Source organism: Mastigoproctus giganteus, chromosome 6, assembly GCF_048544385.1.
Source record: "Mastigoproctus giganteus isolate SK-2022 chromosome 6, ASM4854438v1, whole genome shotgun sequence".
Taxonomy (NCBI): Eukaryota; Metazoa; Arthropoda; class Arachnida; order Uropygi; family Thelyphonidae; genus Mastigoproctus; species Mastigoproctus giganteus.
Window position 1 is genome coordinate 145,587,133 of NC_143580.1, and position 27,430 is coordinate 145,614,562.

The 27,430-nt window shown below is 37.5% G+C and overlaps 1 protein-coding gene across 1 annotated transcript in view; it reads right to left on the reverse strand.

The window, feature by feature from the left end:
- LOC150084636 (maltase A2-like) overlaps positions 1 to 26,171 on the reverse strand; it is a 142,344-nt gene extending 116,173 nt beyond the window's left edge. Inside the window, exons 1-2 of the mRNA XM_090376519.1 lie at positions 25,538 to 26,171; positions 1,055 to 1,234 (exon numbers count right to left, since the gene is read on the reverse strand). Of these exons, the coding sequence (XP_090232645.1) occupies positions 1,055 to 1,234; positions 25,538 to 26,024 (667 nt within the window). The 5' untranslated portion in view covers positions 26,025 to 26,171. The remainder of the gene's footprint in view (positions 1 to 1,054; positions 1,235 to 25,537) is intronic.
- Positions 26,172 to 27,430: the final 1,259 nt, after the last annotated feature.

Sequence of the window (27,430 nt, forward strand, 5' to 3'; positions counted from 1 at the left end):
GCAAAACACATCCAAAATTAGAGATTTACATTTTGGTGAACAGAATCGTGCAACTAATGCCAAATAGGCAACAGCATTTATGTCTGTACTTTCATCCTGAATTAAACTAATCACATCACATTCCCAGATCATTTTTAACTCATTTACTTGATTCTAGACACTGAGCAAAATTGAGTTTTAAATACAGTATCACTTTCATTAGGAAAATATTGAAAAAGATTCAGATCACTGCAAAATCTTTCAAAATTCATTGCCAGTAAATGGTTTTTCATTTTTGTACAATGCAACTGTATAGCCAACTTGAATGGAATTTTCAGGTTTTTTTAAAGAAATTTAACTTAGCCACTTTTTTGTTTTTGATAAGTTGCAACATTTATATGTTCAGTTCTATCCTCATAATCCATGTGGAACAAGAATGTTTCATGTTTTGCTTCACACGCTTTATAACACCAAAAGTGCACACGACAATATTTTTGCAACAGAGTACAAGTAATTCATTTAGTTTGTGCGCAAACTAAATATTTTGGCATTCATCTTGAAATTTCTTAACTCTTAATTTTGACATCATTAAGGATGAGCAACTTAGAAATATTTTTACTTTACATGCAGAGGAAACAATACCAGTTGTATTAAGTGGTATTACTCAGCTCAATACATTTAATCTAATTCATAATAAATTTGTGGTGGGGATGGTATTTAGCATTTGTCTGTTCCTAGGGATGTTTGCATAACAAAGCTAGACAAGATAAATCTAATTCTCACTTTAGTGATGTTTATACCTCTTTATTTTGACTCTGAGGCTAGTGAACAGGTGCTGGACACAAGTCCAGCACCTGTTCACCTGTTCAATGAAAAATTGGGTTTGACACCAGACAGATGAAAAGGTGATGGGTAATAAATAACAAAGTATCATACCACAAGCATGCTCAGAAACTCTTTCTGAATACCACCATGTGACACATGTGCATAAAGTTGCCAATCCCTGTTCTAAATCCTATTCAAAAAACATAATATGAAATCCAAAATTTCAAAGTAAAAGAGAAGTGTAACATACCCCTTTTTTTTGCTTCATTCAAAAGGTTTTCAAAATCTTCCATTGTACCATACAAAGGATTAATATCTATATAATTAATGATATCATAGCCATAGTCTTTCATTGATGAGGGGTAAACTGGACTCAAAAGTAAGGTATCCACTTTCAAATCTTGGAAGTAGTCCAGCTTTGAAGTCAAACCTCAAAAAAGAAAGTAAACATCAAGGTTAATTAAGGATTGCAGAATAAAAATACAGAAAAAAAATTCTAGTTTTATAATAATGAAAAATAACTAGTTTCTTAATAAAACATTATGTACCTAACTGTGTACAATAAATCTATGGTACCAGGTTACTTAAAATAATCATAATGGCACCTAGTTTTTTCTGCAGTATTGTCACACAGTTGTTCTATCTCCATGTATGAAACACTTTTAGTGATAACTACAAAGTTGTGAATTTTCTCAGCATCTAATAACAATGAACTGTGCTTCCAATAGTTTAACATCCATAATTATCATTATGGACGTCAAAACTATCAGATGCACCATTACAGCCCAAATTTTAATGGTTGAAGAAGCTTCCCATACAAGGAAGAACAACTCTAGAACTGATGAGGTTCGGCTTTTGTTATGATAGTGTGAAAAAAATAAAATACCTAAAGAGATATTCTATGATTTATGCTACATTCAATAAGCAATATTGAGTTTGTAACTGGTTTTGTTGTAATTTTTTTCTAACACATAAAAGGTATATTATTCAATAAATCAAAACTTGTAAAAGAGGTAAAGAAATGTGTACAGTTATTTTTGAAACCAAAACAAAGTACTATTGATTGCTCATGTGTTTGTAAGATTCCCCAAGTTATGAGCTTTATAAACTGAAATAACTATTAGAGCAGTGGTTCTCAAACTACATCACAAAATTTTCAAACTAATTGTTTAACCCAATTAAACATTCTACTTTGGTGCACTAAAAGTGTATTTCACTAGTGATGTAATTAGAAAAATTTAAAAACAACTTGGGGACTTAGCTCTCTGGGGAACTGAGGAAGGATTTATTACGACAAAATTCAACTTCCAACCTTTTCAACTTTGTGTGTGTGTAGTCATATACATGATACAGTTGATCCTCTCTCTCTATAAGCAACACTCACTATAAGGATCAGCTCCTTATAAGGAACCAATTTTGCCTATGTTGCAGTGTTAAATAACTCTCTATAAAGGCTTTCTCTATTTGCTTTAAGGAACACAAGCAGATACATATATTTCATGTGTTAAGTTACTCTCCCCATAAGGAATAGTCTTTATGGTAATTACCTATGTGAGAAACATACAGGATACCTTAACTTTACAAAGATACATATTGTATAACAAGTAAGCATTAGTTTGTGTGAATATTCTGTGCATTCAAAAATGTCTCACAAGAAATGTTCTTATGATTTATCTGTTAAATTGAATGTGATAAGGCATCGCGAAGAAGATGCTAATTTACCTCTACAAGATTTGTAAAATAAATTCCAACAACTGGATTTCAAAGAATATTGGCATTAGAAGAAAAGATTTTGGAAAAAGGAGTCTTCCAGATGCAAATAAATTGAAAAAAAAAAAAAAAAAAAAAAAAAAAATCTGTAAGCCTGACTTTGAAAATGTTGATCAAGCATATTACGTTCTTAGCGTTTTTTCACCAACCTTTCATGGAGTAAAATAAAATTAAAATAAAATAAAATAAAACAAATCTTGATAACTATATTTACAATAACCTGTATTTACAAAATTAATATACGTATTACAATATTAAAAGTATTAAAACACAAGATTAAAATGCATTAAAATATACTAAGTTAAAAGCGATAAAATCCCGTAGCTTTCAAAGGCTCCAGCCTTCTTCTTCAGCAGTACTCTCTATTATTCAGTACACCTTTAAATATCAGCAGGGTAATGGTAGGCATCACATGTTTCCATTCTCACGTGTTCCACTCTCTTGCATTGTGGAACCGGAAGTGGCTCGAACGGAAGTCGTACGGAACCGTTCATCCTTTTTTAGGATAATAGTCTCTAAAAGGGGGTGAATCCGTACACCCCTATCCCTATTAATGTTGGTTGTAGAGCTGATCCGCAAACTCTCGAGCCGCTTACGGTCCCAGAACCTATGCGCCCGATCGGTGATAGTGGCATTGTCTGGGGAGATCTGGTGCTGCTTCTCCCAAAAATGTTCGGCCACGGCGGACTTGTCATATTCCGCATTTCTTATTGCTTTTTTGTGTTCCCCCAGACGATCTTTGAGACGACGTTTTGTCTCCCCTACATAACATTCCCCACAATCCGGGCATCTAATATTATATACGACCCCACTAGCATCCTCTTTTTGAATGGGGTCCTTAACTTGAGACACAACTGTGCGCAGTCTTCGTCCCGGAAGCTGCACACAGCGTGTCTGATATTTTCTTAATACTCTAGTTATATAATCCGTCAAGCCCGGATAATAGGGAATGTATGCAGTAGATACTGGTATAAAAGATTCATCTCTCCTCTGATTTTCATTAATAAATTTATCTATAATCCTCTGGGGGTAACCACATTTAGTAAGATCCGCCGTGACACGTTCATACTCTGCTTTCCTATCATCGGAGTTACTGCAATGTGATTTCGCTCTATTAATTAGCGTTCTTATCACACTGTTCCTATGATGGCTGGTCAGGGCTGAATTATAATGCGTATATTGCCCTTTACACATCGTTTTTCTAAAGACTTGTCTTTAACTGCTGGTCTTCCCTACAGACCAACACATTCAGGAATGGCAGAACTCCTCCATCTTCAACTTCCGATGTAAATTGTATGAATTGGGAGAAGCCATTTAAGATATTCAACACATGATCTTCACTCCCCTTCCGAACAAATGTAAACGTATCATCCACATACCTTTTCCAGGGGCGCATAGGGAGAACACTAGCATTAAATATTCTGGTCTCGAGCTCCTCCATAGCTAGATTTGCTATAATTGCGCTAATGGGGGAGCCCATAGCTGTACCATTAACCTGCTTATATATAATGTTATCAAAAAAACCATAGTGTTACTTGAGAGGCACAATTCTATACCCTTCCTAATATCTTTTGGATTAAGTTGCATCCTAGTATTTAGGGTAGTATCCCTCTGTAAAACTATGTTTGCACACCACACTCCATGGTCAATAGGAATACAAGTGAATAACGATTTTACATCAAATGATATCATAATTTCATCCTCTTCTATACGCTGGCTCCTAATAAAGTGCACAAATTCTTTACTATCCTTGATACTATATTCAGAGAGTCCTACTAGTGGAGACAATAGTTTGGCTATTAAACCCGAAAGTGCATACGTCGGACTACCTATAAATGAGACTATGGGTCTGAGTGGCACGTCTACTTTGTGGATTTTGGGTAAGCCATAAAACCTTGGCATTTGGCTACCTGTAGCATGTAGTGTCCAATATTGTTCTTTAGAAATCTTATTAGATTTAAGCCAACTCTGCAACATTCCGTTCACTTGTCGCTCCAAACTAAGAAGTGGACTCTTCTGGATAACCTTATAGGTTGTCTGATCTTCTAATAAGTTCAACGCTTTATTCTTATATACTTCTTTATTAAGAACCACCGTTGCTTTGCCTTTATCCGCGGGTAAAATTATAATACTATCATCTTGTTTAAGGTTTCTTAGTGCTAGTTTTTGCTTCACATTAAGATTGGAAGGAGCACTCTTAGCTTGACTAAGGAACACAAAAAAGCAATAAGAAATGCGGAATATGACAAGTCCGCCGTGGCTGAACATTTTTGGGAGAAGCAGCACCAGATCTCCCCAGACGATGCCACTATCACCGATCGGGCGCATAGGTTCTGGGACCGTAAGTGGCTCGAGAGTTTGCGGATCAGCTCTACAACCAACATTAATAGGGATAGGGGTGTACGGATTCACCCCCTTTTAGAGACTATTATCCTAAAAAAGGATGAACGGTTCCGTACGACTTCCGTTCGAGCCACTTCCGGTTCCACAATGCAAGAGAGCGGAACACGTGAGAATGGAAACATGTGATGCCTACCATTACCCTGCTGATATTTAAAGGTGTACTGAATAATAGAGAGTACTGCTGAAGAAGAAGGCTGGAGCCTTTGAAAGCTACGGGATTTTATCGCTTTTAACTTAGTATATTTTAATGCATTTTAATCTTGTGTTTTAATACTTTTAATATTGTAATACGTATATTAATTTTGTAAATACAGGTTATTGTAAATATAGTTATCAAGATTTGTTTTATTTTATTTTAATTTTATTTTACTCCATGAAAGGTTGGTGAAAAAACGCTAAGAATGTAATATGAATATACCCAACCTCAGAGGCCTATTTGAGGAGTGCTGATCAAGCAGTTTTAAAATGCATTAAAAGAAATTCACAGTCAAAATGTTCCACTCGATGATCCCGTAATTCAATTAAAAGTCTAAATTTTGCAATTGTCAGATTACATTAAGAGTGATTTTATGTCAAGTGATGGCTGGCTTACAAAATTTAAACACAGGCATGGTGCAAGTTTCAAAGTCAGTCAGGGAGAAGCTAGTTCTATTCAGCAAACTAACACAAAAGAATGGTATGATTCAATATTACCAGGTTTGCTTAAAGATTGGTCCTTAAAAAAATATTGTTAATGCTGCCAAATCTGCTTTATTTTGGTGAGACATTTGTATTCAAAGCTTCAAAATGACAAATTTCAGGGTAGTTAAAGGAGTAAGCTATGAATAATATTTTAATAGATGCAAACATGGATGATAATGAAAAGTCACCATTATTAGTCATTGGCAAATCAAAAAATCCTCAAAGTGTCCCAAAAAACAAGGACAATCTTCCTGTGCAATATAAAGCAAATAAAAAGACATGGATGATTGGGAAAATTGAGGATTTTATTCAAAAATGTGACAAAAAATTTTTGTTGCAAAATTAAAAAGTAGTCTTTGTTATTGACAACTGCCATGCTCACCCCAACTTGCTTCTCATTAAAAGCTATTAATTTAATTTTTTTATTGCTGAACACAACCTCAATAACACAGTCTACGGATAGGCATAATAAATAACCTCAAATTTCATATTGATGAAAATTACTGAAAAAAATGCATCGATTCTAAAATTTTAAGCACAATCTATTAGATGAAGTAATAATGCTAAATCATTCATGGCTTCATGTTACAAGTGAAATCATTAAAATGTACCTTTACACATGCAGATTTTCAAGTTGCCATTAGGAGATTTAAGTGATTTCAAAATTTATTTGATAAAATTGACCTAAGTAGGTCTACTTGACAGTTGGAAATGATAATTCTGATAGCAGTGAAGTTATTATCGATAATCCAATCGCCCATGTTAAGGCAATTGAAGCACGTCAAGCTTTACAGACTATCTTTATACTTAATGAATCAGGATATTGATTCTGAAATGCTTAAAAAAAAAATCTTTACAATATTGGTAACTTTGTTGATAATTGTCAGTAAAGTCAACTGTTGTAAATCTACAATTTTGGTCTTTACTGACAGTTATCAGTAAAAAACAAAATTAAACTATTGATTCTAGACTAAGAAAAGCAAAACCATACCAATGCTCTTTATAAGGTTCTCTATATAAGGGAAGGTCTCCCAGTGGTGTTCCCTATAGGGCGAGTCAACTGGGTATTTTTAGTTTGTATAACACAAAGTTGGTAAAATGACATGAACATTATTATCTTTAGGTGGTTTGTTTGTTTGGTTTTTAGGAGCATTAGCAACTAAGGCCATATTGCTCCGGGAAATGCGGTGGTCATTCCCTGACCTTTCCGCATCTTCCGTATTTGGTGGTGACGGGCTCGAACCCCGGTCTAATCAAGAAGCGTGTGCTACGCACTGCTGCTCCTTCCCACCTGGCTACGGAGGCGCCCCTCTTTAGGTGGGGTGAGGCATTTCTAGCTGATGGGAAGTTCATTAGAAACCAAAGGCACACAGTGAATAAACAAGACCCGGAAGTGACCATCAACATGTTAAAATTTTGAATTACAAACACCATCATATGCAGAAAGCAACCAGGAGATGAAACTGACAATTGAATTTTGGCAAATGACAATTTTGACAACTGAATAATGGCCATGTGAAAACGGCAGACCAAAAAATGCAGGCATCTTTGAACCCATACTGAAAATCACTGATCAGGTGAATGGTTTAGGATGGTTTCTTTCAATTAACTGAAATAAAAGCAACAACTGGAGGGAAAAGGTGTTTCTCCATTTTTAATGAGCTTGATATAAGCAATTTTCGTTCAGTTGGAAAAATATAAGTAACTAAAAATGTGAAAAGGCAACACAAAGGAATTAAAATTAACTCTGAAGTACATTTTAAAAACTGTAAAAATGCTATCAGCAGAGACAAGTTTTGAAATAACGTAATGTATATACTATTGAGAGCTAGTATACTTCAATATGGAATAAAGGATCAAAAACCAAGAATTTAAGGTTTAATCCAGTCTAGTGTCAGGACTAAGAGATACACCAGTAACAAGACTGCTCAAAGTTCTGATTTCTTCTTAACAAAAACTAAAGGAGGTAATGTTAGAGTGTAGCCATACTGGATAAAAAAAAAAAAAAAAAATTCAACTAAAGATTTTATCAAAAGGACACAAGACAAGTTTCTTCACTTAGTTTTCAAAATTAACTTTAGATTTATTGTTAACTTGTTATCCAAACATTACACTTTTTTTTTTATAATCTAGCAATACTGAAACTTCAGTGAATTTAAAACTATTAATTCAAAAACTGTTAGAAGATCCCAAATTTGAAATCTGAGTTATTTTTAAAGTGTTGCAAAACAACATAGGCTCTGGCAATTATTGAAATCAGATTAAATTTGTCGTAATTCGATAAATGTGCGAGTATTATCAGGCACATTCAATTTTGCTTTCTTAAATTAATTGAATTTTTGTTCTTTATCTGTGATTAATAGGGGTGAAAAAGTAAATATAGTTCTCTCCTTATTAATTAATGACTAAGATTATAACTTTAAAGAATACATAGTAAAGCTCTATAGTTTTAGATTACCTAGTCAGCCATTTGATTTAATCAGAACTGTATAATCTCTCTCTCTCTCGTAAAAAGAATGGGTATGATGCACAAGCCATTCATTTAATTTTGCCACCTGTCCATTCAAAGCTTCTGATGAGTAACAGTGAGATGGCCATTTGAATGAATGGATTTTCTTTCTTTTTGTTAATTCTAGGTAGTTTAGATTTGAGTGTCTAGATTATTTATCACTGAAGATTGTCTTTCAAAAATAGGCATATATGTTGCCACTAACAACACTAAAATTTGCTTGTCAGCACCATTAAGCTAAAAATGCCTGCAATGCATCATATTACACCTACATCTGCTCCACAAAATCGGATCCATAATAAATAAAGTAAAATCATCCAATGGCACATTTTAAACAATCCATAATAAATAGGATTATTTCAATGTAACAATAAAGTGTATGTGTGTATATATATATATATATATATATATATATATATATATATATATATACAGTGGATTCCGGTTAATCGGGGCAGCCGTTTATTTGGGGCAAATCTTAAAAAACAAAAACCAATCGAGAAAATTGCCAGGGTTTACTTCGCTTAATTGGGACAAAATGCCGTTTAATCGGGGCAGGAGACCTCAGCACTGGAGATTACCCTACGATTGTCTCCGACCGTACCACGTAGTTCGGTGGGATTTCTGGAGGTCACAACCATAAAACAATAAAAACAATTAGCAGTCACCTGTTTATTGGGCTTTTGTGTTAGTGCAATCTATCATAAACGGACAGTAAACTCGATCTTATTGAATTTGCGGTAATACCGACAGCTGGAATTCTGTGGGTTATTATGGCAAAATGTGTTTACACTTCCATGGAATCTTCAATCATATAAAAAAAATAATTTTCAGAATCTTCTCTTCATTCCTATTTTGAAAGCTTCGTAATTTGTTACTCCGTTCTCACTTGCGCGTGTTGTGTTACTTGCAATTTGTGTGTGCCGTGTTCTTTGTTATTGATTGCTTAACTTAACAGATATTTATTTAAAGTATACCCAGTAAAATAAAATAAAATAAAATATTTCCAGAAGCTTTCGGAACTCGTGTCCCTTTCTCAACTGACAGAATTTTTAAATACATTACAAGCAAACTGTGGCACGTTACTCATTCGTCATTGTTGTAGCACGGACGTGTGCTGCCTTGCGCCAGTGATCATCCATCAATAAAACGGTTGTCTCCAGGATTGGATGTATACGCATGCCTTTCTGGCGATTTAATGCCTTAGGGTTGTTCATTATGTTTAGTGACTCTAGCCATAGGCGGTGGCGAAAGTGTCGCGCGTGGTCCACTATCTCAAAGTCGCGCTTGGGGTCAAGATCGTGGTTGGTAGCCCAAAAATGTTCTGCAAGCGCGGACTGGTCAGTTTCGGCAAGCCGGATTGCTCTGTCGTGTTCCGTGAGGCGATCCTGGAGACGTCTCGATGTCTCACCTACGTAGCAACTGTTACAGGCCCTACAGGTGATACGGTACACTACATTGCTGCGTAAGACAGGTGTGACAGGGGTCTTCACACTGGAGACAAGTGAACGTAGGTTCCTACCTGGTAATTGTACACATTTTATGTTGTAACTTCTCAGGATCTTCGAGATACGTCCTGACACTCCTGGATAGTACGGAATGTAGGCGGATGATATGCCGACTTGCTTCGGAGGTCTTGGGTTGGAAGTAAGCTCTTGTGCCTGTAACAAGCATCTGTTTAGTACATGGGATGGATAACCGCATCTGGTTAAGTCCGCCTTCACACGGGAGATCTCGTTACGTCTAATTGTGTCGGTGCTGGAATGGCTCCAGGCCCTGGAGAACAGGGTGCGGGCAGTGCTATTGAGATGGCTTGGAGCGTGGCCGGACCCGTAGTTGGTGAATTGACCGCACCACATGGGTTTGCGGTATACTGAGGTCTCTAGATGTGGGCCTACGCGATGCACTAGCACGTCCAGAAACGGGAGCGAACCGTCCACCTCTGATTCTACGGTAAACTTGATGAAATTGGATAGAGAGTTGAGGTATTCTAGTAGTACCGTTTCAGAACCACGTGGTATTATGGTAAAAATATCGTCGACATATCTACACCACGTTGTAATAGGTGTAGGTGGGTTCTGGTGTATCTGCTTCTCCAGATCTTCCATGGCGATGTTAGCTACTACGGAACTGACAGGGGCACCCATAGCAGTGCCATGTACTTGTTTGTAGAGTGAGTCTTCAAAGGTGAAGATGCTGCTAGAGAGGCATAGGTTGAGGGCGGTACAGATGTCATCAGTGGATAGTGACGTCCTGGATTGGAGGCTTAAGTCGCTCTCAAGGAGCCTTCTGGCGCAGTGCACGGCCTGTTGGACGGGAATCGAGGTGAATAAAGAAACCACGTCAAATGATGCCATGACAGAGTTATCAGGGATTGAAATGTCCTTAATGGTGTTAATGAATTCACTGCTGTTTTTAACGGTGTGAGATGTATTACCTATAAGAGGCGAGAGGAGGCTCGCGATGTGTTTGGACAGTTCATACGTTGGGGCACTGCAGCAAGACACTATAGGTCTGAGAGGAATACCCGGTTTATGGATCTTTGGTAATCCGTAGAATTGTGGTAGTTGACAGCCAGTACCACGCAGAAGATGGTGAGTCGCGGTCGGGATCTTCTTATCTTTAAGCCATGCGTGGACAAGTTTATTAACATTTGCTTCCAGACGTTTCAAGACTTTAACGGGAGGATCAGGTAGAGGTTCATATACGTTAGGATCGAGTAATAGGGCCAAGGCTTTCTCTCGGTAGGCTGATCGGTCCAGCACAACAGTCCGGCGCCCTTTATCCGCAGGAAGTACAACGATGGAGTTGTCTTTTCTTATAGATGACAGGGCGGCACGTTGGCGGTGGTTGAGGTTTGAGCACGTTTTTCGAGTGTTGCGGAGGACTGCGGCAGTCTTGAATCGGATCTCGTTGGCAGTTTCTTCGGGAAGGTTGGTAATACTGGCTTCTATGCCCATAGCGAGCTGTGTGATGGGAGGTTTCGATGGTATAACGGCGAATTTCATACCGTTTGATAAAACACTCAGCTGCTCGTTGGACAGTTGTTTGTTACTTAGATTCAAGACGAAAGAAGTCGTGTCGTCTGAACGAGTGTTCGTCTTTAAGGAGTTAGTTTCTATGCTCAAGTTTATGAACTTGCGCTGTTGGCGTAAACGGTAGGTATCCGAGGTCTGACTAGCCCGATGGCAGATGGTATGTATAAGGTTTGTAAATACAATAGGCGAGACCTTACCTTGTATATGTTGTAACAGTCTGGACTTGTTGTAGTCAGCGTTCCTGATTTCATGGTGGAGATGGGATATCCATAAATTTAACGTGCGCAGGCTGAAGTTAAAGCAGGCACGATCCATATGAGAGTTGTGGAACGGGGCTTTGTATCGGAACCCTTTAGGTATAATTCGATTGCTTTTGCATCTGTGGGCGAAGCGTAAATGTTGCCTGTAGCGAGCTATTGAGAGGAAGCATTTTTGCAACTGTATGTTGCAAAAATGCAACAAAAATATGTCGACGATATTTTTACCATAATACCACGTGGTTCTGAAACGGTACTACTAGAATACCTCAACTCTCTATCCAATTTCATCAAGTTTACCGTAGAATCAGAGGTGGACGGTTCGCTCCCGTTTCTGGACGTGCTAGTGCATCGCGTAGGCCCACATCTAGAGACCTCAGTATACCGCAAACCCATGTGGTGCGGTCAATTCACCAACTACGGGTCCGGCCACGCTCCAAGCCATCTCAATAGCACTGCCCGCACCCTGTTCTCCAGGGCCTGGAGCCATTCCAGCACCGACACAATTAGACGTAACGAGATCTCCCGTGTGAAGGCGGACTTAACCAGATGCGGTTATCCATCCCATGTACTAAACAGATGCTTGTTACAGGCACAAGAGCTTACTTCCAACCCAAGACCTCCGAAGCAAGTCGGCATATCATCCGCCTACATTCCGTACTATCCAGGAGTGTCAGGACGTATCTCGAAGATCCTGAGAAGTTACAACATAAAATGTGTACAATTACCAGGTAGGAACCTACGTTCACTTGTCTCCAGTGTGAAGACCCCTGTCACACCTGTCTTACGCAGCAATGTAGTGTACCGTATCACCTGTAGGGCCTGTAACAGTTGCTACGTAGGTGAGACATCGAGACGTCTCCAGGATCGCCTCACGGAACACGACAGAGCAATCCGGCTTGCCGAAACTGACCAGTCCGCGCTTGCAGAACATTTTTGGGCTACCAACCACGATCTTGACCCCAAGCGCGACTTTGAGATAGTGGACCACGCGCGACACTTTCGCCACCGCCTATGGCTAGAGTCACTAAACATAATGAACAACCCTAAGGCATTAAATCGCCAGAAAGGCATGCGTATACATCCAATCCTGGAGACAACCGTTTTATTGATGGATGATCACTGGCGCAAGGCAGCACACGTCCGTGCTACAACAATGACGAATGAGTAACGTGCCACAGTTTGCTTGTAATGTATTTAAAAATTCTGTCAGTTGAGAAAGGGACACGAGTTCCGAAAGCTTCTGGAAATATTTTATTTTATTTTATTTTACTGGGTATACTTTAAATAAATATCTGTTAAACTATGGACCCCAGTACTCCAGGCCCATTTGTCACTATTGCTTAACTTGTTACTGTTTTAAATTTTAACCCCCATCCACAAATGTCAGTGAACAGAAATGTCAACTAGTTTAGTTAGTATGTACATATTACAGTACGTATTAATTATTCCGATTATCACGTATATTCTTCCGATTTTCACGTATCATTAATTTTTTAATTGGTAAGGTAATAAAGAGTAAATCTGTGCTTAATATATCTTTACTTTTATAGCCTGTGGATAGTATTCCTCATATTTTCGCTAATTAGAATCGCTGTTTAATAGAATTAAAATTCAATTCACAAACGTGATCACAATGACCGGCGCTTACTACACATCGTATAGTGAACGGTACTTTACTGTGGTGAGTTCGTCGTAATGTGATTTGATTGTACAGTGAACTAATTGTAAAGGGGGGGGGGGGGGTAAATTGTATTTTTAACTATTTACGTGAAACTTCGGATAATTGGGGCAGCCGCTTAATCGGGCCAAAATGCACTAGCCCGATGTGTCCCAAATAACCGGAATCGACTGTATATATATACACACACACACACACACTTTTATTTACTCATTTATTTGAAGTATATACTTATATTTTATCCCACACCTTCACAATGGTGGGACTGTTAATAATTCCGGTTATAACCCTCATTTGCAAGTCCTGAAATACAATATACTAGTATACTAGAAGTGATCACCCAGGTGCAAACCAACGTAAGCAGGGATTCGTGGTGTGGCACCCACATCAAACAGAGGAATGCTGCCCCACTGTGTTACCAGTAAATACTATAATAGATGATTCTCATCAACTGGTGCAATACCACCACTTCAGCGTTAGAAGTGGCATATGATGCAAGAAAGCAAGCTTATTCAGGATCAGCAAAAAAAAAAAAAAAAAAAACTTCCCATTTCACCTATCCATTTATTCCAAAAATGTTTGTTCAGTTTTCCCTGAATCTATTTAAGCTAACAACTTCCACAACAGATGGAAGTTTATTCCAGCAATCAATTACTCACTGGCTAAAGACAAATTTCTGCACATCTATTCTGCAACTTTCTTCCCTCAATTTGAATTTATGTCCCCTCAAGTGTGTAATCTGAGCAAGAGGAAGAATCCCATCAACATTGAGCTTGCTCAAACCATTCAAAGCCTTATACATCTCAATCAGATCACCTTGCAGTTGCCTAGTCTCCAGATGCTGCAATTTGCAGAACTTAAGCCATTCTTGGTAAGAGCATCCCTTTGTTGCCCTACTCTGTACTCTTTCCAGCAGTTCTACATCCTTCCTAAAATGAGGCCTGTATGCAGTACTCAAGGTGAGGCCTGACCATTGCCTTTTTTTTCTCTCACATCATTATCTCACAAAAAACCCTTCAAAGTACACAGTCTAGGTGAGTGGTCCTATAGGCACCTCAAATCATCAGATCACAACTTGGTGTTTGTCTCTTTTCCAATGGAGCCAATGAAAGACCATGTAATATTGCACATGCTACAGACCTAAATGAGGCAACGCCGAGAATTACAAAGAATGCAGAGCAAATAAAAACAACTTTCATAGCAGGAACAACTCAAAGCGTAATTAAAATCCATTAGATTTTAAGTCAAGTCAAATAAAGTAAAGATGATAGACACTAACCAACTATTGAGAAATTGTCAGAACTTTGAAAACAAACTGTCCAATCATTTTTTGTGCTGCAAAGGCCTTCCTGACACACATATTTCAACCAATAATGACAATCATTGAGACTACTATAGCCACTGCCTACGTAGTCATGCCCTTGCACCTACTTGCAAAACAAGAAAAACCAACCAGCATATCAAAAGACACAATTGCCATAATGAAAAAGCAACGAGAAATTACACAAGTGGTAACATAAGAAACAAGGTAGAGTATGTAGAAATGTACAAAATCATAAGAAAGTGCATAAAAGAAGAAAAGTGCAAGTTTAATGTTGATCTTGCCAGCACAACACTAAAAGAAAATCAAGGGCAAAAAAAAAAAAAACAAAACAATAAATGGTTACACACAAGAGCCAAATAGTAGCAGTGGCATGTGATGCAAGAAAGCAAGTGTATGAGCTTATGCAGCATCAGCCAAAAAAAAAAAAAAAATATATATATATATATCACACCATTCCCTGCTTAAATTTATTTAACCTATCAACTTCCACAACGACAGATGGAAGTTTGTTCCAGCAATTAACCACCCGCTGGCTAAAGGCAAATTTCTGCACATGTATTCTACATCTGTCTTTTCTTAATTTGAATTTATGCCCCCTTAGGTTCGTAATCTGAACAAGTGGAAGGATCCCATCAGAATTCAGCATGCTCAACCCATTCAAGGCCTTACACACCTCAATCAGATCACCGCACAGGTGCCTAGTCTCCAGCCACTGTAATTTGCAGAACTTAAGCCTCTCTAAGAGACTTAAGTTCTGAAAATTGAAGTTCTGCAAATCTGAATGAAGGGATCCTCTAAGTAAAAGGATCCCTTTATTCCCCTCACCAATCTTGTTGCCCTTCTCTGTACACTCAAACAAATCTATATCCTTCCTAAAATTAGGCCTACAGACCTGCATGCAGTACTCAAAGCATGGCCTGACCATTGCCTTATACAGAGGGACAATCACCTCCTTTTCCCTGCTAGCAAAATTCCTATATATCATTGACAAAACCCCATGATCTGCCCTGGCAGCCTGTCTGCACTGCTCAGAAAACTTCATATCTGACTGCACAATTACTCCCAGGTCTTTTTCATTTTCTACCACCTTAACTGCTCAGAAAACTTCATATCTGACTGCACAATTACTCCCAGGTCTTTTTCATTTTCTACCACCTTAAGTGTAGTACCACACAGTTGGTACGTTTCTCTGGGGTTACTTCTACCCATATGCAGTACTTTGCATTTGTCAAGGTTAAACTTCAGTTGCCACTTCTTAGCCCATCTGCCCAAATTTTCTAGATCCTGTTGCAGTAGCACACTGCCATTAACAACCCTGCCAACCTTTGTATCATCTGCAAACTTCGACACTAGGCCTGATATACCTTCATCAATATCACTGATAAATATACAAAACAACAGTGGACCCAACACCGAACCCTGTGGGACTCCAATGTTTGCTCTTTAAAGCTTGAAGATGGCCAGACGCATAAAGCTGCCAACCAAGAAGCCTACTGCCAGTTGCCTACAAGATTTTCACAAAGATGCTTTTGAGAAGAATAGGCACAATACCAGAAATTTTGGTAGAAGATGCTATAAAATCAATGAAACATGGCAAAGCAGCAAGACCTGATAATTTTTTTTTTGATTTGGTAGTTGTTGGCGCATCGGCTTCTGTGGCCATATTGCACCTCCCAAGGTTTTTGCAGTACTTTGATCCAAGCCCGAGGCGGGAATCGAACCCGCGACCTTTGGGTTGCCGGGCAGGTACTTTACCCACTCGGCTAGCCCGGTCGGCAAGACCTGATAAAGTCACTGTTGAAGTGTTGAAAGCTGGAGGCCAGCCAATAAGTAAAGCTCTAGCCAGACTATTTTCAAAATGACTTCTATTTAACAGCGTACCTATAGCATGGAAAAATGCAGAAGCCATCCAATTGCACAAAAAAAAATGGTGACAAGGCAGATTTATAAAACTACCAACCAAGAAGCCTATTGCCAGTTGCCTATAAGGTTTTCACAAAGATGCTTTTGAGAAGAATAGGCACAATACTTGATGCGGCACAACCCAAAAGAACAAGGTTTCAGATGTAGCTTCAGTACAATGGATCACATACAAACAGTGCTGCAAATTACAGAGCAGCACAATGAATACAACCTTCTATTATGTATAGTCTTCAGAGACTATGAAAAAGCATTCAACTCAGTCAAAAAAACAAGCAATAATCTAATCAACCAAGGTGTAGGCAGGGCTTATGTCAATATTTTCCAATCATTATATGAAAAAGTGACTGCATCAATACAGGCCAACAATAATCAAGTTCAGATCAACACAGAAAAAGACGTTCAACAAGGAGAGAGAATTTCTCCAAAATTATTTTCTGCCTGTTTAGAAGAAATTTTTTGCAACTAAAGTGATAAATGGAGATTACCTGAATCACTTACAATTCGCAGATGATATATTTTCCTTTGCCGATGATCCAGAAGAATTGCAGCAAAACATGAAAGCAAGTAGTTTGATTTGAGATGAATAAAGTAAACACAGGTTATGTTCAACAAATTTACCAGACTAAAGAAAATCATGGTTAATGAACATGAACTAGAAGAAATGGAAAGGTATGTTGACATTGGACAAGAAATTTCAACAGATGGAACAATCATGATGGAAACTGAATGGCACATAAAATTGGGATAGCAAGTATTTAGAATGCTTAATATAGTCTTCAAGACAAACTCAACACTGTCTCAAATGAAAAGGTTTTGATTGATGTATCCCCCCTTTCCTAACATATGATTGTGAAACATGGACATTGAATGCCAAAGCTTTACAAAGACTTTTCTGTGTGAGGGTCACATAGAGAAATCTGGAGCACCAAATTTTGAAATAACCAAAAGAGACTGAAAAACATGTGCATGGTTACACCAACAAACCAAGACCTGTTACATCATAAAAGAACAAAGCACTTAAAATGGAAATAGGTCACAACATTAAAAAAACTGACAATAGATGGACCATAAGAATTCTGAAATGGATACAACTTGACTCTAAATGCCCAAGAAAAGGACCAAAAATGAGGTGGATTGATGAAATTGTGAAATTTGCTGGTGTACAATGTCAACAGAAAGCACAAGACTGCAGTTGCCGGAAACATGTTTAAGAGGCCTTCAATCTGCAATGGATCAACAATGACTAAAGATGATGTACATGCAAACACACCTAAAAAAAGGGCTAGGCAAATAAGTGCAACTATATTTTAATACTGCAAAATACAAGGATTTACACTTTTAAATAACCCAAATAACTTATAACGACATCCTATTGGCAAATAATGCAAGAAAGCATGCTTATACAGCATCAGCAAAAAAAAAAAAAAAAAACCCTTTATTTAAGCTATCAACTTCCACAACAACAGATGGAAGTCTGTTCTAGCAATCAACTGGCTAAAGGCAAACTTCCACACGTCTGTTCTGCAACCATTAAATTCTTATTAAATTTAAATTGGTGCCCCCTCATGTGTGCATGGTCTGAGCAAGAGGAAGAATCCCATCAGCACTGAGCTTGCTCAACCAAAAGCTTTAAACACCTCAACAGTGCTTTTTTTCTAAAAAAAAAAAAATAGGTACCGGTACTCATTCTTTGCTATCAGGAAAAACTGAAAATTAAAAGGATATGAAAAGTACTCTAAAATTTTTTTTTTCCTGTTATTGTTACTTTAGTAGTAATTTTTTTTGGAATAACAGAAACATAATTAGTATATTAACACAGTTTATTAAGCATAAATTTATTATTCGAGTATATAAAAAAATAAGTAAAATAAATAAATTGGTCAACTACTGAGTGCCGGACACTCAGGATGAATGGTGCGTAGTCACGAATGGTCGTTAGTGTAGTATCTCAAATAGAGAGCTTTATGGTAACTGAAAAAAAGTTTCTAGTATCCAGGCTTGGCCTAAAACTGAGAAACTAACGAAAACGTTGTCTATTTGAATCTTTCCAGTTGTTGTGAATGACAAGGATGGGAGAAACAACTTCGACTTCTTCCTGGAGAGAGAGAGAGAAGCGATTAAAAGTCTTGGGGGGGTAAGCAACTAGCAGGTGAGGGCCATGCAAGACTCCGCACAGATGCCTCCCCACCACGGGCTCTCTGAGTACCTCCTTGCAGGGACAACTCCAGCTTTGAAAATTGTTAAAAAATACTTCTCGTCGCAAAATGTATAAATGACCTTGATAGAATTATTAACTAACTATGCTTAGCAATCTTTTTGTCACCAAAAGGTGAGTTACTTAGTACAAAGAAGCACACTATTGAAGTGCAATAAAAAATTGTTTTTTTTTTTTTTAATTTTAACAAAAAAAAGTAAATGATACATTTCAATCGGAATAGTTTTCCCTTGATAAGCATTGAATAATGCATAGTTAATGTAATTTTTAAATTTTTTAGCTCCACCAGCGACGGAAATAGAGGGGGGGGGCCACGAAAATTACTGAAATTTTCCTGTCTGGTGCCGCCATTTTTAATTTTAAAAATATTTTAAAATTATATTTTAAACTTACTAGTTGAGCTCTTTCCAACTGTGTATAATAAGCTATAGGTTGTCGACATTTTATGTCCCTCCCACATTTTACCCCCATTTCTCAGACAAATTTTTGTCAACAACGATCAGTATGGCGTTATGTTGGCCCACATGATGTACAAACCCATGCAAAATTTCAAGTCAATATGTTGAGTGGTTCCAGAGATAGAATGCTGTGACAGACAGACAGACAGACAACCGAGTGACATTATACTTCATTAGACTACGGACCCTAAAAATAATAAGTAAAAATAATTTCATATTAACATTTTTATAGAATATTCCAAATTTTCATTAAGTTTTCATCCGACACCCTATGCCGACTTCTTTTCTTCCTCTGTGTGTGTATCTCTTGCTGAATGATGTTTCCGAAGCAGCTACAAATCAACATATTTTGCTGGATCGAAGCGGGTCAGCGGTGGGGCCTACAATATTAAGAAACAGTAGAGAAGAAACTGTTTTTGTCATTAACGAAGCTCTGGTTGGGCTGGCATTCAGATTCATTTGTGAAAATCCTTGTTCACATTCACTCGAAATTGGTATCATACTCAGAGCATCCATCAAATGCTTCAATTCTTCCGAAACCATCTTTTCAATTAGTTATTCCTGAAATCCACAAATTGTATCTCTTTCATTTAATTGTAATTTTCTAACTTTATTTTCACCAAATGCCAACAATTCATGTTTAGAAGGTTTAATACCTTTGTTGTCCTAGTTTTCCTTCTCTTGTCATCGGTATTGTCACTAGTTCTTAAATTTGATATTTTTCTTTTCTTTCTTTTCTTTTTTTTTTTGAAACTGCCCAAAATGTCAGTGTCATTCGGAGATTCAGTTACTGTGACCATGTAAACAGAGATAGGGAAAATTTACAGAAAAATGTGGATAACGCACTTCCACAAAACAACAGATGATTATTTGACGGGGTAAAAGAAAATCACTTTTCTAATTCTTGAACGGGGCGCTTACAGTTGATTCACAGAGGTGTCCAACCCCCTGCTCAGAAAGTAAACTAAAACAACATTTTAAATTTTGCTAATTATCAAAAAAATTCTCATTAAAGGTTTTATTCAATAAATGTAATTGTGTATTATACTTAATAAAATTTTAGAATATTTTCAATTTTACTTTTTTTTTTTTTTTTTTTTTTTTTGAATATGGCCCCTGTACAGGAAAAGTTTGGACACCACCACAGTAGAAGGTGGACCAGAGCCCATTGGGAAACCCCTTGATCTGCTCGCTGTTGGCCAGCATTACTTCTCTGTATGTGGGACAGGTGGTCGGATAGGTTTCACTAGTTACCACTAAGTTGTAGAACGGTAATCCCTTCACCTCTCTTAATTTGCGCAGCAGCACTAATTGCCTAAAGGCCAGAAATGCAAACAGTGCATACCGAGTTAATTCTCCCCTGATCCGTTCGCTATATGAAAATTTTCTTCACTCAACGAAAAGAATTTTAAATGCAACTTCCAAGGGGAATTCAAAAAATTCGCTATAAAAGGACTTCGTTAAACAGAGGTCTGACTGAGTAATTTAGAATTATAAAAATGGTTATACAGTTTTATATAGAAAATATCTTAACAATAGGCAGTGAAAAATGTAAATTTAGTTAAATAATTTAACTTATTTGAATAGTAGGTAAACATGTGAAAAATATTTACGGAATATTACAAATTTTGAAGTGCATTGCATCCAAATGTCACACGTCACTGTTAATAAAGGTGCTGGTACACCGAACCATGCCAAAAAAAACCACTGCACCTCAATCAGATCACCTGGCAGATGCATAGTCTCCAGATGCTCCAATTTTCAGAACTGAAGCCTTTCTTGGTAGGAGCACTTCTTTGTTCCCCTCAATCTTGTTGCCCTTCTCTGTACTCATTCCAGCAGCTTTACATCCTTCTTAAAGTGTGGCCTCTGGACCTGTATGTAGTACTCATGATGTAGCCTGACCACTGCCTTATAAAATGAAATAATCACCTCCTTATCACTGCTAGCAAAATTCCTGTATATCATTGACAAAACCCCATGTGCTATCCTAGCAGCCTGTCTGCACTGTTCAAAGACCTTCATATCAGACTGCACAATTACCCCAGGTCTTTTTTTATTTTCTACTCTCCTGAGTGTAGCAGTAGTACCATACAGTTGGTACTTTACTCTGGGGTTACTGCTACCCATATATTGTGCTTTGATTTTATCAATTTTAAACCAATTACCATTTCTCGGCTTGTCTGCATAACTTTTCTAGATCCTTTTGCAGTAGCATACTGTCATTAATGACCCTACCAATCTTTGTGCATTATAGCCAAAGTAGCTTATGCGCCATCAAATCCCCATATCAACAACAACCAATCTTTGTATCACTGCCAACTCGGACATTAAGCCTGATATACCGCCATCAATGTCACTGATAAATAAAGAAAACAACAATAGGCCCAACACCGAACCTTAAGGGACTCCACTGATAACATTAGTCCACAAAGAGCAATGTCCATTGATTACCACTCTGTCTTCTCCCACTCAACAATCCCTTTATCCATAAACGGCCACCGTAGCCAAGTGGTCAGGCACATGGGTGCATAAGTATACATGCCTTGATTGACCGAGGTTGAAGCCCAATACTTATAAATACAGTGCTGTTTCTTGTATTCCATCTATCATGTGAACTCCTCTGACCGTTTAGTCATCCCGGAGTATAAAGGAAAATTTATTTATTTATTATAGCAGCAGCTTGCCCTTAATGCCACACTGCTCCAATTATTATTATTATTAGCCATATGCTGTACGGAAGCCTGAGTCTTATGCTGCACCAGCAAAAAAAAAAAAAAAAAAAAAAAAATTCCCGCATTACCCCCTGAGAGAGAGAGAGAGAGAGAGAGAGAGAGAGAAGTAGAAGGGAATCACCAAGAAAGCAAGAAAGAGAAGAACGATGATCCAACTCAGGACCCTGTGTTTGCCAAGCCCATACTCATCAGATGTGAGCCCCTGGGGTAATTCATACAGCAGTCTTATGTGCAACAGTATCAAAAGATTTCCTGAAATCCAAGCATTTGATATCAAAATTTTTTTTTGCATCTAGTTCTTCTGTGACTACATCGTATTCAATCAAATTGGTCAAACAAGATTTCCCCTTAACAAACCCATGCTGTGCCTGAGGTCTAATTGCAGCCTTGTCTAGATGATCCTGCAGTGCTTCTTTAACCAGTAACTCCATTATTTTCCCTGAACAGAAATTCAGAACTAAGAAGTCTGTATTTACTTGTGTTGCTCTTTGATCCCCTATGTGAATTGGGGATACATTTGTACATCTCCAGTCTGTGGGGACCTTCTCTCAATCAAGGATGCACTCATAATTATGGCTAAGGTTTGCTTACTTACTTTGCTGTGTCCCTTAATATAATTGGATAGATCCTATCCACACCAGGTGCCTTATGTTTAACTTCAACAATTTCTCTTCCACTTACACCTCAGTTATTACAAAATCATTTAGCTCCCTGTTAAAGTTTGATAAACATCTGGCATCCCCTTCCCTAATGAATTCCTCATGTGTGAACACAGATGCAAAATACCTATTCAATTTGTCAGTAACCTGAGCAGCATCACTAACAGTCAAACTATCAATATCAAGTGGACCAATTTGATTCATCTCCTTCATTCTAGTGTTTACATAAGTAAATAAGTCTTTGCTTTTTCAATCAACTTTAGTGATTTCAAGTGAGATGAACCTAAAATGAGACAGCTTCCTGAAAATGTCCAAGAACAAGCAATGCACCTGGTGAGGTTAGGTGAGGTGAGGTTAGCAAAAGGGCACTTATATGAGAAGAGAATCCCAAATCTGGGCCACAGAACTTGATAAATATGTACCTGATAGGGGATTTTACTGATGTTTATAAGGCTCTGAGAGAGGGGGCAATAAAATGAAGGTGAAATTTTCGTAGTAGAGTATTAAGACACTAGAACTGGGGGGTTCACAAATTCAAATTCAATATCATCATAAGTTTCCTACTGGGTAATTGAGGCTTATAGCTTGGTGAAATTCAAGCGCCAATGGATGGGTACTTACAAGAAGGAAACAGGGTTTTTTTTTTGGGCTGCTGTAGCAGCAAGTCTGACTTTCATACATTGTAAGGCCATTGCCAATAATAACAGCACAGAACATTTTCATAATGGCATCTATTGTTATGACACTGAAGACACTCCTGTAATTGCTGGTGTTAATGGTTTTTTTGAACTGAATTTAGAGTTAAAAAATAAATAAAATAATGCCATTAGAACAACTGATATCCTCATTCCAAAAGAAATACTTAGTTTTAAGATTAAAAAATTTCAGATAAATTTAATTTTAAACAAATTCCTGTTTAAAAAACATTTATAATACATTTCAGACACCTATCACCCCTGGAGTGATACTCCAGGGGTGATAGGTTTGAGAAACATTGTTATAATCAGAAAAGAAAATTGTAAATTGAATCAGTTGAAATACGACGAAAAAAAAAAAATCACATCAAATGGAAAAAAAAAAAAAAAAACCCACTCCCATTTCACCCCTCCGTTCGAAATACCTGTCCAGTTGAGCTTTAAATTTGTTTAGGCTATCAACTTCAACAACAAGTGATGGAAGTCGGTTCCACCAACCAACCACCCGCTGGCCAAAGGCAAATTTCCGCACATCTATCCGACATCCGTCCTTCCTCAATTTGAATTTATGCCCTCTCAGGTGATTATTCTGAGCAAGATGAAGAATCCCATTGGCATTGAGCATGCTCAAACCATTCAAAGCCTTATACACCTCTATCAGATCACCTATTCAAAGTTCTGTCAAAACAGTACCCAACAAGTTACATCTGGTAGCATAAAAATTCTCTTGATCTCTAAAAGAGTCACACTGTCATCCCTCAACTGTTTACAAGTAATAGTAGCCAGTCATATTTATAAGTTTTTAAAATCACATAGGAGGGCATGACCCATTTAACTAGCTTTGAGAATTTGAACTTACAGAAGCTAATGTAATGTTCACCTATGAAAAAAAAATAGGAAAAAATTAACAATTAAAAAATATTTATGTACAAAGTTTTTCAGTTTTTACAAAAACTTCCCAATTCCTTAAAAAAAAAAAACTCTTGAAATGGTTAAAGTTTGCACTGCAATTCTCTAGTCTGTTTTTTTAATATTCTGCTCTTCTATTGGCTTTTTCCTACACTCCACAGAAAATTACCAACAGCCAGCCTACTCCAAAACACAAACAAATAAATAGACCTATATATATATGTGTGTATTAAAAAAAAAAAAACTTCTTTACTAATATAAACACTAGAAGGAAAGTGATGAATCACAATGGTCAACTAGACATAAGGGCGTAACTAACTGTTAAAGACCCTGCTCAGGTCGCTGACAAACTTAACTCCATACTGCATTGTGAATTAGTATTAGTAGTGGCAAATCATGCAAGAAAGCAAGGTTATACATCAGCAAAAAAAAACAAACCACAATACTTCCCATATTACCTGTCCATCCCTTTCTAACTGTTTGCATTAAAACTGCTCACCTCTACCACACCAGATGTAAGTTTGTTCCAACAATCAACTACCTGAATATCTATCCTGCAACCATCCATCCTTAATTTGAATGTATGCCCCCCCCCCCCCCATGTGTAGTGTGAGCAAGAGAAAGAATTCCATCAGTACTGAACTTACTCAATTCAAGTAAAGCCTTAAATATCTCATTCAAATTACCTCACACGTGCCTAATCTCCAGATGCTGCAATTTGCAAAACTGAAGCTTTTCCTGGTAAGAGCACATTTGTTCCCCACACTAATCTTGTTGCTTTTCTCTGCACATATACAATACTCAAGACATGCCCTAACCATTGTGTTATACAACAGGATAAGCACCTTATACAATAGAATAAGTACTTAGGAAGCCAATACTCTTGATCTGCTTATCAACAGTGATCCTACACACATTAAGAATCTGCATGTGAAACCCACTGGGTGGCAGCGATCAAAGTGTACTAATGTGGAATTTAATTCAAATCATAACTACTATATAGGGGAAGACATGCTTTCATAAGGATGACTACAGTGGTCTCAGACAGTTTTCAAATTCTGTGCAATGGGACCAAATGATGATATTACCAACAGTAAATTCTAATGGGAAGTAATCAGATGCGTGGAAGTTTGCCTTTAGCCAGTGGTAGCTGATTGTTGGAACAGGCTTCCATGGGAGCCTCCGTAGCCAGGTGGGAAGGAGCAGCAGTGCGTAGCACACGCTTCTTGATTAAGGGCAGCAATCTATTCACTGAATAACATAGCAATATATATAAACATATGTAAAAGTGAATGCTTACAATATAAATTATATTGTAAGCTATTAATAGCTACACTACACTACACTATTAATAGCAGATTTTTCCCAATGATTTAACCCCCCCCCCATCTTCAGCGTGTAACAATAATCAGCACAAAAGCAATTAAATCAAAGTAATAATTTTAAATTCTCTCACACACAAACACACCAACCTACCTTTCAAATCACCAGTTCCATCTCCGTTGCTGTCTTTAAACGAACTTACATATACTTGATAAATAACAGTTTTTTGCCACCATTCCAAGCGAGGTGGTGGGGCACAACGTGGAGCTATCAAAATAATGACCACTGCACCGACTAACATAGCAAGCCAACATAACCAAAACAGGACAAAGAGGGCCATTCTTAACCGCACCCAAAACGGATCGTTAGCGTACTTCATCAGCTCTTCTTTACCCATTCCAACCTTTGTTTGCACATTCTGTATATCTACTTTGGCTTCGCCATTCTTTCCTGAATAGTCAAGATTCACGCTTGTGAATTTGACTTTAGTAGGATCGTTAGAAGTGAGCCGTTCCTTAGCAGCTGCATCATCATCCATCTCGAGGCTAGCGCTATTAACACTGTTTGGCTCAGTATTTAATGTGTCCTCTTCTTGTAACTGTTCTGGCGTGATTGGTTTATAATTTTCATTCTCCATCATTCCTAATTTAGTGGTAACACTAGGTTATCAGATATCAAAGATATTCTACAGCCCAATCTCAAACGTGATCCAGATAGCCTTTTCCTCGACGGATTTGTCACGTCATCCACTTCGCACCAGTTTAGGCTGGTTGGGTTGGAACAGTGAACGTGCATGACGCAGCCGCATTCAGGGGGAAATTTATATTCCGTACATGATGCAATTCTCGTATCATTGGCTAAGCTGTAGGGTCAATGCAGACTTAAAATACCAACGTTTCTCCTTTATGCTTTTTGAATAAATGAACCTGAATGTTAAAAAAATACTTATTTATTTACTAATTAGATGCGAATTTGGTAAAGTATGAATGTACATCGTTTATTTATTTTTTTTTTTCACAGTAGTGGAAGGATATAAATCAATCAGTTTATATCTCACAACACAGATACTGAAATATAGAAAATTAATCCAACCATAAGTCGAATATAGGTTTGTTAGAAGAGTAAATTCACACCAAGTGCCTAAGAAAGGATTAATTACAGCGAATATACTAGTCAGCCGGTATGGCAAAAAAAAGGATAGTAACTGGACGTCCCGAGAAAAGCTAAGTGCACATTTGAGCTTCTGCTGTAATATAATAGTGTGTTCATTATGTTTGGGATTAAAGTGTATTAAGTGGTATTTTTGCATATGTGTGCTTCCATGTTCCTTCATAGGGATTTAGTAATTTTTAATCTTCTCTTTTCGATTATCAAATTCTGCTAATCACTGAACCATAAACAGTCGAAGAACCGAATGCACGCTTGTGATTCATCGGTTGTTAGTTAATTAAAATATCGTGTGCTTACAGGTAGCTAAATGATTGAAAGCTACCCGTTTTCCGCTATTTACAAGTGGCAAAATGATTGAAAGCTACTTGTAAAATAAGTGAAAATAATCACAAATTTTCAAAAATAACTACGGTTTTTTCGTAAATCCCACACGAAATCGCGTAAAAACTAATCTGTTAAAATACAGTATCTCTTACGCTGTTTTTAAATAGGGAACTCGTTTTCCGCTATTAAAACACCGGGAAGGCGGGGGATAAAAACCCTAACTAAGACTAACGATAGCGAAGGCATTCACAGTAAACACCCAATCATATAACTCAACTGTACAATAATTCTGTTTAAGACTACGCCCACTGCGCGAGACTCTGGAGTGTAACCGTTCAATGAACTGTAAAATTCTTTACCTACTACATTTCAATCACTTTTATTTAACTACAGTGAAAAAGGAATATGACAGTCAGATGGTATATTTGTTAAAGCCCCAGTTCTTGCATACACCTCCGAATATTCACAAGCTTCATTTTCGATTGGACAGAAACAAATGAACAGGAACAAAGCATTGATTGTCAGGTGCCATTCACTGCTTTCCCGCCCACT